The sequence below is a fragment of the Engystomops pustulosus genome, chromosome 8 (genome assembly GCF_040894005.1).
Source record: "Engystomops pustulosus chromosome 8, aEngPut4.maternal, whole genome shotgun sequence".
In the NCBI taxonomy this organism is placed as follows: domain Eukaryota; kingdom Metazoa; phylum Chordata; class Amphibia; order Anura; family Leptodactylidae; genus Engystomops; species Engystomops pustulosus.
Window position 1 is genome coordinate 84,405,337 of NC_092418.1, and position 14,833 is coordinate 84,420,169.

The 14,833-nt window shown below is 41.8% G+C and overlaps 1 protein-coding gene across 1 annotated transcript in view; it reads left to right on the plus strand.

Moving 5' to 3' along the window:
- CERKL (CERK like autophagy regulator) overlaps window positions 1–14,833 on the plus strand; it is a 100,644-nt gene that overhangs the window by 48,134 nt on the left and 37,677 nt on the right. Inside the window, exon 3 of the mRNA XM_072121583.1 lies at window positions 5,387–5,518. Within this exon, the coding sequence (XP_071977684.1) occupies window positions 5,387–5,518 (132 nt within the window). The remainder of the gene's footprint in view (window positions 1–5,386; window positions 5,519–14,833) is intronic.

A 14,833-nucleotide genomic window follows, 5' to 3' on the forward strand; every position in this document is an offset into this window, starting at 1 on the left:
GTCCCCTACTTAAGAACACCTGACTTACATACGACCCCTAGTTACAAACGGACCTCTGGATTTTGGTAATTTGCTGTACTTTAGTCCTCGGCTACAATAAACATCTATAACAGTTATCAAAGGTGTCTGTAATTAAGATTGATTGTTTATCCTGGTTCTTATGACAACCCAAAATTTTTAAAATCCAATTGTCACAGAGACCAAAAAAAGTTTGACTGGGGTTACAATAATAAAGTATACAGTTCCGACTTACATACAAACTCAACTTAAGAACAAACCTACAGACCCAATTTTTTACGTAACCCGGGGACTGCCTGTACTGACAAATAACCACACATCCCTGCCTTGGAGACACCTAGTGGATACATGCCACCATAGCGTGTCTAATCTATTCCTTTACTATGAATGTCTGTGAAATGGCTAAGACCTAACTTGAGGGGGTGCAGCGGGTACAGCTGCAACAGGGCCAAGAGGCTTAGGGGGCCCATAAGGTGTCACTTACCCATATGAGAAGACTTTACCATAAACCATACATTATAGTCAAGGGCCTGGTCCCACCAGGAAAGGTATATGTCCACTCTTCACCCCCTTGTTTATTACAGTTTTAGTGCTTGAGTAGGCCAAAATCTTCAGACTCCCTTATACAAGAAAGGTCGAAAAGTCTCTTATCTAAGAGGAATGACTTCACCCTGCAAGAATTCAGATTCTTGCTTTTAGTCTGTTTAGTCTGCTACGTTATATTTTGTTATGTTTTAGGCTACATGTGGCCAAAATCAAGTGCCAAAAATGGTTTCTTGGATCCTCATAAACTATAGTCTATGAATTATCAGGAAGGAACGGTTCTGACATGCTTTACTCTCTAACGGATCAGATGCATTGCTGGTTAAAATAACGGCACCGATCCATTAAAAAGTTATTGCCGCCGTGTGCGGAGTCTTCAAAAACAAAAATGGATGTCACATGTTCTATTTCAGCCACTGTGTATTGTTCATCTGCCCTTAACCTGTTCATAAGATAAACCTCTTATAATTTTACATCCACCTTATATTACGCATACTGACCCCTCCTCTGAGAAGACCTTCCCTAAAAATACCTCTAGGGGTTTTTAAAAAATTTTTTTACAATATTTTGTTTTTGCAGGCCTTTTTCATTTCTTTTCAGCGAACATTTTTGCCAATGTGTTGAAAGTAAGACAGTTACTGTTATAAATCTCTTTTATAATCTGTTATAAAGCAAAAATTAGAGAGGAAACCTCCCTTCACTCACAGATATAAACTTACAAGCCTAAATGGACCTTATTATTTATATTTATGCCATCAGTTATAATGGAGGGAACTCACGTGTAGTTCCCCAATGTATTAACATGTAACCTAAGCATTCCCCTGATCATTTGTCATGGACTAAAACATTCTGTCACCTAAATCCTCCATCAGTGCCATTACCATTCATCTGAACCAGAGAGCAGCCCCCGAATTTGCAATTAAGATTTTGTTTCATTACTGCCAGATACAAGAATAAACACTTACATAGAAAATAACTTACCCAAATGGCCTACGTCCTAGGGCCGTACATTGGAACATGCTAAACATAAAAAAAAAATCAATGACCGTATCTCGGTTTTTAATCTGAGTCCAGGTGGCGGCAGATCCGAGCGCCACTGTCAATCCCATGGACTGTTTATGCTAATATCACTAATTCCTTTACATCTCATCTCCAGGGACTTTGCCAGGACTATAATTTTCCTGTGTTGCTACGAAACTTGTAAATGGGCCGGTAGGCGGTTTTATTTATTATGCAGCGCTATGCATTTAATTTGCGAGAGCCAGAATCTTGGGAGGTGAGGGGTTAATATGTGCGCCCCCCCCCCACCCCTATAGAAAATGCTGTAATGATGACTTTTTATATAGGATTAGAACCTTCCCAGAGCCGGCGTGGAAACATTATATGCTTCCATTGCGTTAGCCTAATGAACACGATCTCATCTGGAGTTTCAATTTACGCTATTACTCAGACACTGTAGGTAATAATTTACTGTTTAGAAAGATTTACCAGCGTGATATTTGTTTAATGAAATTTATAAACAGAACGCCGCAATTATACCAAGAGACGGAATTAGGCGAGAAGTTCCCGATTCAGGATTATTGAATTTTTACTTTCCGTATTGATACACGCGTTATAATTATAATCATTAAGGAAAAAGAAAAATATGTCTGAAAAATCCATCCCGGCCCCGACCCCCACCCTTAAATTCCAACTCTCCAGTAAAATACCTGATATTAATTATCATCCCTCTCTAGGGTCCTAAATTAACATCACAGCCACTGTTTGGGTTTGATGCTAATTTTATTGAAGTTATTTTGCAAAGCGAAATATATTAAAATTAATAGGGCAAATGACAGTGGGTTGTTAAAATTAATTACGTTGCCATTTTCTTTTCTTTTGGTTTACGAGGCTCGGTAGTAGTAGCGAATTTCCTGTGCACCTGCTCCTGCTGTGGCCTAAGTGATATAGCGTCTACAAATCCTGAAAATTGTAGTATCAAATCTCCTCACCAACTGTGCAGCAGCACTATCATCAAATCCCTGCTGAGAGGCGTTTCCCATCAAATCCCTCTGGATATTTGCTTTCCCGGTCCCTCTGTTGCAGATTTGAACTTTGACCCAAGCCCTTTTCTTTACATCAGGCAATAGGTGCAGCAGAAGTGGCTCATCCCGGAGAAGTTGCAAAGTATCCTTACACCCATAGCCTCATTAGTAGGTCAGCTATTCACTTGCCTCGAGCTACTTGGGGATCAAATTTTAGCTTTTTTGTCTCTACATCAGTTACATTTATTGAGATGTAATAAAATAAAACAACACTAGTGCTTCTTTACTTCAAAGGGTTTCAGGAGCAATATCAGAAAGTCATAGATGTTACTTAGACTTGAATAATATTCTGCGCAGGAACTTTGATCACTTTCTGGCTTTTAGGAGATTTGTCTCAAAATGTTAAATAGTGTAAAAAAAAACCTGTTAAGAGACCCCATATATCGCCACCATAATAACTAAAGCTATATATTGGGCCAGGTATACAGATACATTTTTTTGTACTGTACTTAAAAAAAGTCATGTTAAAATTAATTTTTCAATGAAAAAAGAAAGAAAAATGTTGAAATTGATGGAGTAAAACACCATCAGATACTGCAGACCAAGACACTGCTGGAAAAATCATCATAATAAAAACAAATGTATGGGACACCTATACATTATGATAGTTACACTGATGGGTGTGTCCGGCCTGAACAGGCAGAGGCTATTGGCAAGGTGCAAGCATGGGGGAGGACCTACCCACGACGATCTACTCGTTCTCCTGACCCAACCCCCTACATGTGGGGCGTACCACCAGGAATTGTGCCTATATCAGGGCTAGTACTCCAGGTTGGACACTGATAAATCTGGAGCAGCATGAGACTGTCTAAAGGCTTCATCTCATTCCATTATTCACATCGCACACCTTACTCCACATTCATTATCTGAATCTAGACAAACCACACACATTTTTTTTAGCCCCAGCCTGATGCGAGACGTAATTATACTGCTTGGGCAGCAGAGACTTGCAGAGCTGCACAGTACTATTATGTCATGCTAATGGCACCAGCTCACAACTGCGTCGGTGCCAGAAGCCTAAGGTGTCAGCTTTATATTACAGCTGACACTCTGCTGTAACACCCACAATTAGAGGGGGTGTCCCCCTTTCCAATCATGGCCATGGCTAGAAGCTGAAAGCCAAACCTGAACTGAGATTACATGTCCGCTCATCTCTGATTACAGTTGGTGAAATGGAAAGTGTAAAATCCAAAAAAAATGAAAATTACCATATTTTTTTTTTAGAGATTATGCTTTTATTAATAAGCTACCAAAAAAGCTTAGCCCATGGAAATTTACCACATTCTAAAAATAAACTGTTAAGAATTTTGATTATTATACATAAACCTATAAGAATTCTTATTTAAATTCTTCAAATCATATACTGTATGTACTCGAGTATAAGCCAACAAAGCACCTAATTTTACCACAAAAAACTGGGAAAACCTACTGACTCAAGTATAAGCCTAGGGTGGTAAATGCTTTGGTCACAATCTTCAGCCAGTATATAACTACTCAGCCCCCTGCACACCAGACCATGCCCTCCAGTATATAGTTGGCCAGCTACCTGCCCACCAGTGAATAGCTAGCCAGCCCATGCCCCCCAGTATATAGTCTGTTTGCACCCTGCCCCTCAGTATATAGCCCGCCGGCCCCGTGCCTCTAGTATATAGCCAGCCACCTGCCCCCAGAAAAAATATAAGCAGAGATATAAATATTATCATATTATCTTTAGACCGATCGATGGTGTAAGTGGAATAGATAGGTACTAACTAGAGATGAGCGAGCCCGGACGAGTATTTCACCTGCTCCAGAACGAGCTTTCACTTAAGGAAACACAGTGAAGAACAGTGAAGAAAACAGTGAACACAGGATCATTTAAGGATCATTAAGGATCATTTAAGTAAAGAACACAGTGAACTCAGTGAAGAACACATTGGGGCAGATTTACTTACCCGGCCCATTCGCGATCCAGCGGCGCGTTCTCTGCACAGGATTCGGGTCCGGCTGGGATTTAAGAAGGTAGTTCCTCCGCCGTCCACCAGGTGGCGCTGCTGCGCCGAAAATAATCTTAACGCCCCGGAATGCACCATCCCATAGCAGGTGAAGGTGAGCGCTTCCCAAGCGACACATTTCGGTTTTTAAATGCGGCGGTTTTTCCGAATACGTCGGGTTTTCGTTCGGCCACGCCCCCCCGATTTCTGTCGCACGCATGCCGGCCCCGATGCGCCACAATCCGATCGCGTGCGCCAAAAACCCGGGGCAATTCATGTACAAGCGGCGCAAATCGGAAATATTCGGGTAACACGTCGGGAAAACGCGAATCGGGCCGTTAGTAAATGACCCCCATTGTTTCCTTACATCTGGTAACTTATCAGAAGACATTAGTGCTGAAAGGTGTTCTTCACAATAGTATGTGAAGAACAATATGTGTGAAGAACACATAGCAGATGTTTAACACAGGTCATTCTCCTTTTTGAAGTTCCACGAAGATTCCATTGAATAAAAAAAAAAAAAAAAAAACAGGACTGACGTCCTTATTTCTCAATACAATTACACATTTTATTGAAAAATGCTTGAGTCTCCCATTGACTTCAATGGGGCTCGTTGTTCGAAACGAGCACTCGCTCATCTCTAGTACTAACCTTGTGAGGTTGTGCTGATAATCAGGCACAACCCTGTTGCCACAAACAACAACTACATTAAAAAAACACAATGCCTTTCATCCTTGCTAAATAATATTTCTTTTTATTGTTTTTTAGGTTTCCCTAATCGACCAAAGTGTCTTAAAGTAATCATTAACCCTCACAGCCACAAAGGAGAAGCGCCCAATGTGTATTACCGCCACGTTGCACCTCTTTTCAAGCTTGCGGACATTCAGGCCCACGTAACAGGTAAGTTTGTTTCAATAAATAAATCAGCTGAATAGAGACAGAAAATATTGCTAAGCAACCAATACACGCTGAACTTTCAGCTAATCCCCACCGGCTTTCAGCAGCAGCTTAAAGTACAGTAAATCAGGTTACATACCCGATATTACTATATCGTCTCATCTCCTGTCCTCTGCACTCACAGACATCTCTCCATCAGAAGTTAATTGCAATCTAGTATAAAAGTATAATGTCTTCTATAAATTGAAATCGGTAATGAATATTATACAGTAGATGTGTATAGGATTATATATAACATATTGTATAATAATAGAGTTTATTACTCCCCGCTGTCTACATAACACATTGGGGGAGATTTATCAGAAGTCTCTGAGGTAAAAGTGTTCTAGTTGCCCATGGAAACCAATCAGAGCTCAGCTTAAATTTTATAAACAGCTGTGGGAAAATGAAAGCTGAGCTCTGATTGGTTGCAATGGGCAACCATCTTGATCTTGGCGACTTCTGGCAAAGCTCCCGCATTTTATCTTGGTCACATAAGGGCCCATTGCATAGGAAACCAATAAACCAAGGATGTTTTTTTAGGGTGGGGGGGTTATTTCTTCATAAACATAATCCAAATGCATGGCAAAATAAAAATGAATAAAACAAAGAGGACACCCGGCTAACAGACGGCCAATAGTTACAGACGGACCCCTCTGCACACTGTGACCTCTGGTGAAGCTCTCTGGATGTTACTATAGTCCCAGATTGCAATGATCAGCCATAAAGCGTCTGTAATAATTTATTTGATAATCTTTGGTCCTATTACAGCAAAAAATTTTGAAACTCCAATTGTCACTTAGGTAAGAAAAAAATTGTCTAGATCTTCAATTATAAAATATACAGTTTCGACTTACATACAAATTTAACTTAAGAACAAACCTCCGGACCCTATCTTGTACGTAACCCAGGGACTGCCTGTATATACATTAGCTGTAGCCCGGGATAGTAAGTAACTTCTCTTAGCTTTAACAAAATAGAACGGGTTAACAAATAATATCTTCTCTCTATTCATCTTATCTCACACATAAGCGTTTTATACTCATTGCTTATGGTAACCAATCGAAGCTCAGAGCTCATATTACCGCAAAATAGAAGCTAAGCTGTGATTGGTTGCTAACTGCCCCAGCAGCAGACAATGGTTTCTGTATATTGTGATTCTGGAAAGCGTGGGGTAAAAATGTCCACTAAAAAGCGAGTCTATGACGTTTCCTGAGTCACAGTGAGCGGCTGTAAAAAATATGGTGATTGTATGTATGTCCGCTAAAGGAATCTGCACTGTCAAGTTTATACACAAACACGCATACACTCGGCTTTCTATATCATATATAATCCGAGGAATAGACAGCACTTCGATGTGTGATGAAAAACAGAGTGGGGCATATTTATCGAGACCTCTGCGTCAGTGGCGCAGAGGCCCTGAAATAATCGCAAATGCTAGCTTATTGCTAGCTTTTGCGATTATTTGCCCGAACCGGCACCGTCACGCCAGTCAAAAGTCGTCGGCTGCGTAGGATAAACGCTGCGCAGTCGGCTTCCCCGATACATCAAGAGGCGGCGAACATGCAGCGGCGGGGCTATCATACGCTGGCGCACGTATGTCTTTATTCCAGCACCTTTCTCACGCATGTTTATATAAGTTCCATCTACTCAGTGTCTCCTGCTCTATAAGATACTGCTTGTAGATCTGACAATTTGGACAATCTGTTAGTCTCCTCCTGCTCTATAATGTGCTGCTTGCAGACAGGACACTATTTACAATATTCTCAGCTCTTGCTGCTCTTACATGTTGCCTGTAGATAGGTAACTGTGGACAATCTGCTCAGCTCCTCATGCTCTATAACATGCTGCCTGCACATAAGTAACTATGAACAATCTGCTCAGCTCCTCTTGCTCTATAGCATGCTGCCTTCAGATAGGACACTATGTAAAATTTCTCAGCTCCTCCTGCTGTACAACATGGTGTTTGTAGATAGCACACTGCATACGATTGCTCAGCTTCTCCTGCTCTATAATATTCTGCCTGCAGATAGGACACTACAATATGTACATGCTTCCTGCAGATTAGACACTGGGATTAGATTAGAAAATTTCTCAGCTCCTCCTGCTCTATAACATTCCGCCTGCAGGTAGGACACTACAGTATGAACATGTCTCCTGCAGATTAGACACTGGAATTAAATTAGACAATTTCATAGTTCTCCTGCTCTATAACATGGCGCCTGCAGATAGGACACTACGGTATGTACATGCTTCAAGCAGATTAGACACTGGGATTAGACAATTTCTCAGCTCCTCCTGTTCTATAACATGCTGCATGCAGATGGGACACCGTACAATTTTCCTAGCTCCTCATGCTTTATAACATGCTGCCCACAGATTAGACTTTATCAGGTTCGCCCGAAATTATTTCATACAATGTGTTCTTCAAAAAGATGGATGTGACTATTATTTTAGGAATATTGATGAGCTGTTGATCTGAAAGAAGTCTGACAATGAACCCCTCCATCAATCAGTCATGTGAACAGGAGCTTTGAGAATTGAGATGAATGTATTCTTTCTGGCTATTGATGACCTCTAGCATTATTATTACGGTATATTGTGTATAGATATATTACATATACAGCAGTCAGATATCTGTTTTTCTCATGTGAATCTCCAAATCCCACGCTCCCGGCATGGATTCAATTTCCAACTGTTCACATTCTAAATAAGAAAAGGTTATGAAAGTTTGTAGACTCTGGAAATCTACGTGATACTGATAGAAAGTACATATAAGCTGTTATTCTTTTAGTTTAGTTTTATGACATGTTTTTTATGAAGCGACGTGATCTCTCGCTGTACATCGCAGGTTTCATTTGCTGACTCTGACACCTGGTGGCCGCAGCGTGGAGATGCCCTACTAGTAGACCTGCTATTTCTAAGGGGGATTCAGAGAGTAGATGTACAGGAAGCAGGTAGATTATAATGAATAATTTAGACACTTATTTATATATGGCAGTCCCCTACTAAAGAATACCTGACTTACAGACGACCCCTAGTTACAAACGGACCTCTGGATGTTGGTATTTTACTGTACTTTATCTTTAGGCTACAATAAACAGCTATAATAGTTATCAAAATGTTATAAAATATACAGTTCGACTTACATACAAATGCAACTTAAGAACAAACCTAGAGAACCTATCCTGTATTTAACCTGGGGACTGCCTGTATATGTATATGTTTGGCCTTTGGCCCCTGCTGTACAGAAAAGCTGCAGACATATGAAACCAACACATCTTAAAGGAAACCTACCACTTGTAGTGGCAGGTTTCTGATGGAAATACCGGGCACCAGCTCAGGGTGAGCTGGTGCCGGAGCTAATTTTCGTTAGTTTTTTAAACTTTCGTTACACTTTTTAAACTTTATAGCAGGTGCAGGCAGGTACGCGCTCGGCGCTTACCATGCGCGCGGCTCTCATTCACTTCCTATGTAGCCGCGTGCACGGTAAGCGCCGAGCGCGTACCTCCCTGCGCCGGCTATAAAGTTTAAAAAGTGTTTTAAACTGCGATACCGCGGTTTAAAACACTAACGAAAATAAGCTCCGGCACCAGCTCACCCTGAGCTGGTGCCCGGTATTTCCATCAGAAACCTGCCACTACAAGTGGTAGGTTTCCTTTAAGATATCATCATCCTTAGAAAGATGAGGTTGTGTAAGATGGAAGAGCAGATAGAAACTGTAGGCTCTCTATTACAGGGGCTGGGGTTAATATTTATACATGGAGTATATTAGTGAGTATCAGTAGCGGATTATAATATAGGCATTTGGGGAGGCCGTCCAGGGCCCAATGCTTCTAGGGGGCCTATGACCACCTGTACCAATCGCCAAGTTTGATCCTGTAGAGATAATACAGAGAAGGACCTCCAGCCATGAAATCCTCATGCTCTCAACACATACTTGTATAAAGGTCCTTTCAGGACCTTTAAAGGTCCTCCAAAAGTCCTCAAACTACAGAACTAAAAGTGGACAGAAGGGACCCCCTCCTTTCCCATGTAGTTTGAGTCTAAGGCAAAAGACTAAATGCCATTAAAAGATTAGACTTGTAATGGCCCACAATTTTCATACAGTCTTTATCCACCCAGGTGACTACTAGATCTCATTGTATAAAGACTCGTACAGTTCTTATTGTAAGCTAGCTATATACAATGAAATCTATATACACACAGGGTTATTTTATGGGAATATATATTGGGTTACAGTCTATAATGCAGAATGTATATATCGTAAATACCGTATATATATTCACTAAAAAGGTTAACTTTTTACATAAAGTTTTTGGTAAATTAATTAGAGGTGGTTGCTGACTTACAGATGGCCCCTAGTTACAGACAGGCCTCTCTGTCTGCTGTGACCTCTGGTGAAGCTCTCTGGATGCTGTTCCTATGTCAACACAAAATTTTAAAAATACAATTGTCACTAGGACAATTAAGGGCCCGAGTCGCGTTTTTACGGCAGGTTAACCGAATTTTTCTGTTTTGCACCAATTTTTCATAAATTGACCAAGGTTTTTGGTGCACGCGATCGGGGGCGTGGCCGTGCGAAAACCCGACGGATCCGGAGAAACCACTGCATTTAAAAAAAAAAAGTGTCGCTGGACACGCGCTTACCTGCACTCGGCCCCGCTTGGTGAAGTTCAGTGCACTCCCAGGAACTTCAGCGCAGCAACGACACCTGGTGGACGTTGGAGGAACTACCTTAGTGAATCCCGGCCGGACCCGAATCCTCTGCAGAGAACGTGCCGCTGGAACGCGAATGGACCGGGTAAGTAAATCTGCCTCAATGTATCCTGTACATAACCCGGGGACTGTCTGTAGTTATTTGTCGAATCATGTTTTGAAAAAATTAACGGAATAAAATGAGCAATAATTTCCAATAAAGTGATTGGAAATATTTGCTGTTTGCAGCATGTTGTTTAGCACAATATTATTAGATTTATTTTTCTGTGGCTTTACAGAAAATGCGTGAAGGTGAGTATAAAATTGACATAAAATCTGAACCCAGAATAAGGTGCTGTGTAAACTGAGGCAGTGTAAAGCCGCACCAGATTTATTCTCCAGTGTGATCAAGCTTTAGCCATTTTCAGATACCTGTTTTAAGAGATTGTCTGGGAATTGAAGTTAATGGCCTATCTGCAAGAAGTGACAGCTGCGGCTGCAGTTACTGCTTCCGGCCATTAGGGCTCATGCACACAACTACATGTTTTCTACAGCTAGCACTCGTCTCTATTAACTTCTCATGCATAAGGCCATTCCATGAAGGCCGTGACACACGAAGTGCAAACAGGGTATTGTTGGGTACTTCCTCCCCCCACTTTTAGATATTGATGCATAGCTCAATAGCATTGGGGGTAGGAGGCGGGATCAGCTCCTGCTGCACCCACATGTCACCCCTGCCTGGCCCCACCGCCCCTCCTCCGTCATCTCAGAGTCTGGGAGAAGTGGAAGCTAGACTGTGGGGGAACGAAGAAAAGGTAAGTAACAAAGTCCCATTTTTTTACCCAGTTTAATAATAGTTTAATACCCAGAAACAGGGGAGGACAGGGGGCCACAATATGAGAGAGAACTGGAGGCCACAATATGAGAGAAAACTGGAGGCCACAATATGAGGGGAGGGGACCTCAATATAAGAGAGAAGAGGAGGCCACAATATGAGAGAGAACAGGAGGCCACAATATGAGAGAGAACAGGAGGCCACAATATGAGGGGAGAGGACCACAATCCACATTATAAGAGAGAACAGGAGGCAACAATATGAGAGAGAACAGGAGGGGGTCACAATATGAGAGAGGACAGGGAGCCACAATATGAGAGAGAACAGGAGGCCACAATATGAGAGAGAACAGGAGGCCACAATATGAGAGAGAACAGGAGGCCACAATATGAGAGAGAACAGGAGGCCACAATATGAGAGAGAACAGGAGGCCACAATATGAGAGAGAACAGGAGGCCACAATATGAGAGAGAACACAAGGCCACAATATGAGGGGAGGGGACCACAATCCACATTATAAGAGAGAACAGGAGGCAACAATATGAGAGAGAACAGGAGGCCACAATATGAGAGAGAACACAAGGCCACAATATGAGGGGAGAGGACCACAATCCACATTATAAGAGAGAACAGGAGGCAACAATATGAGAGAGAACAGGAGGGGGTCACAATATGAGAGAGGACAGGGAGCCACAATATTAGAGAGGACAGGAGATTACAATATGAGGGGTGGGGACCACAATATGAGAGAGAACAGGGGGCCACTATATGAGAGAGGACTGGGGGGCACAATATGAGGTGGATGGAGGACAGGGGGTGAGAGTATAAGGAGGGTTGGGGACAGGGGCCACAGTATAAGGGGTTGAAGGACAGGAGACCACAATATGAGGTGAATGGAGGACAGGAGGCCACAATATGAAGGAGATGACGGAAAGGGGGACTCAATACAATATGAGGGGGGTGAAGGACAGGAGGCCACAATATACACCCCTCAGTAGGTCAAAATTTCAAAGCTATAAACTATAGTATATTTTGCATATATTAAATGAGTTAGTACTGACACCACAATACTAATGTAATAGCATGTCCTGGCAACACCCCTGGCAACTATTTTTTAAGCATCTGTTGTCATACACATTTTTTGAGGTCACACAAAAAATCCAAAGAAAGAAAAATGGGAAGTTTAATAAAAAAACAAATTTTTTTTTTTTTGCAGCCTATTTGGGTCTATGACTGTTAATGTATAATTATTGTTAACGACCTATTCCAAATTTCTATGCTTTATTCTCCCCTCTAATTACCATATTACCCCTGCATAGAATATCAAAAAGCCCTGTAACTCATTCTTATACCAGACATCGACCAAAAACAGACAGGCATGAAAGATTTATGTAATCTTGCATATAACGCTGCACATTCTTACACAATACATCCATCTGTAAGTGTCATGTCAGTCAAGAGGAATCTTTGATGGTTGGTTACAGCTGTGGAGTCTCTTCTGGCATCGCCGCCCCAGAAAATGCTAAACGTGGTCGCGCTGCTCTCTGCCATCTGCAGCTTAGCTTTCCCCGTTTTGCTCTGGCATTTTCTACGCTGTGCAGGGCATCACGAGAGGCCAAGACGACAATGTAGAGTGACAGATTCATTTCCTCTGGAGGGTACGGATTCTGGTACGTGGTTTGTGCCACCCTTCTTTTTGAGCTTTTTTGCATTGTTACTGGTATTTGGCTTTTTTTAGCAGTTGTTTCTTGAGTGTGACGACTCTCTACCAGGATTATAGACAATACCGGAAACTGATCATTGATAAATTGCCAACCAATCAGTTTCACTTCAATATCATTAATATTTATAGGCAGTACAATACAGGTTATAACTTGAATTTTTATGTACCGTAAGTCAAACAGGTACATTTTAGAATACAGGAAGTCTCCGGGTTACTTACAAGATAGGTTATGCAGGTTTGTTCTTAAATTGAATTTGTATGTAAGTCGGAACTGTATGTAATTGTAACCCCCAGGCAAAAATGTTTTGGTCTATTGTTATGACTATTGGGTTTTATAAATGTTGGATTGTCATAAGAACAAGAATTAACAATAAATCTTTATTACAGACGTCTGTGATAACTATTATAGCTGTTTATTTTAGCCTGGGAATAAAGTAAAGTAAATTACCAGAGGTCTGTTTGTAACTAGGGGTCGTATGTAAGTCGAGTGTTCTTAAAGGGGTTATCCGAGTATACAAATTTACTTATAGCTGGGCTGGGAAGGGCTATTTAAAAATAATAAATGTCTACTTATCTCCTCCGGCGACGCTGATGTCCCGTGCCGTGGTCGGTCTCATCTGTGTGCAGGATTGTATACAGGGGCGCACAGGGAGCTTCCGGCCAGCTTACAACGCAGAGAGATAGGGACGGATGGGGGGAGCCGGACACATCACGGACAGGAAGCTCCATGTGCGCGGCTTCTGTGCCCCTGTAAACAAACGGATAAAACGGACCACAGTGCGGGACATCAGCAACGCCGGAGGAGGTAAGTAGATGTTTATTATTTTTAAATAGACCGCCCAAGTCCAGCCATAAGTAGATTTGTATACCCGGATAACCCCTTTAAGTAGGAGACCGCCTGTAGCAACTCTAGGCAAATGTTTTTTTTTGTCCCAATGAGCTGTTATGGGAGCAAGGATTATGAATAAAACGTCATTACAGACAACTTACATCTGATCACTGCATCCAGAGAGCTTTACAGTCATGTAAGTCCAGTGTCGTTAAGCCGGGGATCACCTGTATTTTATTATCTTTATTACATTGTTTTATCTACAGCAGATGATTGTTTCTGTTCTGAATGAGTATTCTTATTGGATGTTGCCTTAGGTGGAACCTACTATGTATTTGCTTTTTGGAGTCAATTCACATAGGTCAGATTTGCTGCAGATTTTACCTGCAGATTTGTACACGTAATATCTGCAACAACATGATTTTACTACTTGTAATGTAGCTCACATTCTCGTGCCTTTCTGTGGGCTCATAACCACAGCTGAGGATTTTATAGTCCTGTTTCTGAGCCCAGTTCCCCAGAGAAATACTCAGAGCAGGTCCTGTTCTGGGCCGTATTTGCACCTCTTCCCTCCCATAGAAGACTATGGAGCTGTGACAAATACTGATGCAACACTGGTATCAACCTTGTGCAGTCCATATCAGTTACCAGGTAACGTATGTCAAATATGTCTAGTTTATGGGCCGTGTGAAGGGCTCATGCACACACCGTTATCGGGGCCGAGGTGATGATGCAGTGACCACATATGGTCTCACTGCGCTGTGACGGCCGCTGGAATAAAATCTGCCTGGCTTTCTCACACCTAATCCTCCAGGCTGTGTGCTCGCCCGGGTTACATCTGGTTACAATTAATGTATTACTTAAACCAGAAATATCAGGAGAGCCTGCACTGTCGCTTTCAGATATTAGCATGATTTTGTGTATTTTATAGTAGCCTTAGACAAAATCTACCATCAAAATCACGCATGAATAAATCGGGGACACTTACTCATAGATTCAGGCACTGTGACTGTGGTAATCCTCTTATATTTGTTCTCTATGACCTCCCTCCTTCTAAAATCAACTGTTAAAATTATGCAAATGAGTCGGAAGGGCTCTAGGGAGGCATTACCAGAGACCTTCCATGCTGTAGATTCACAGGATGTTACACATATCCCCCCCCTGCTCCCGTAGCTCTTGTGCAGTGAGCAGAAA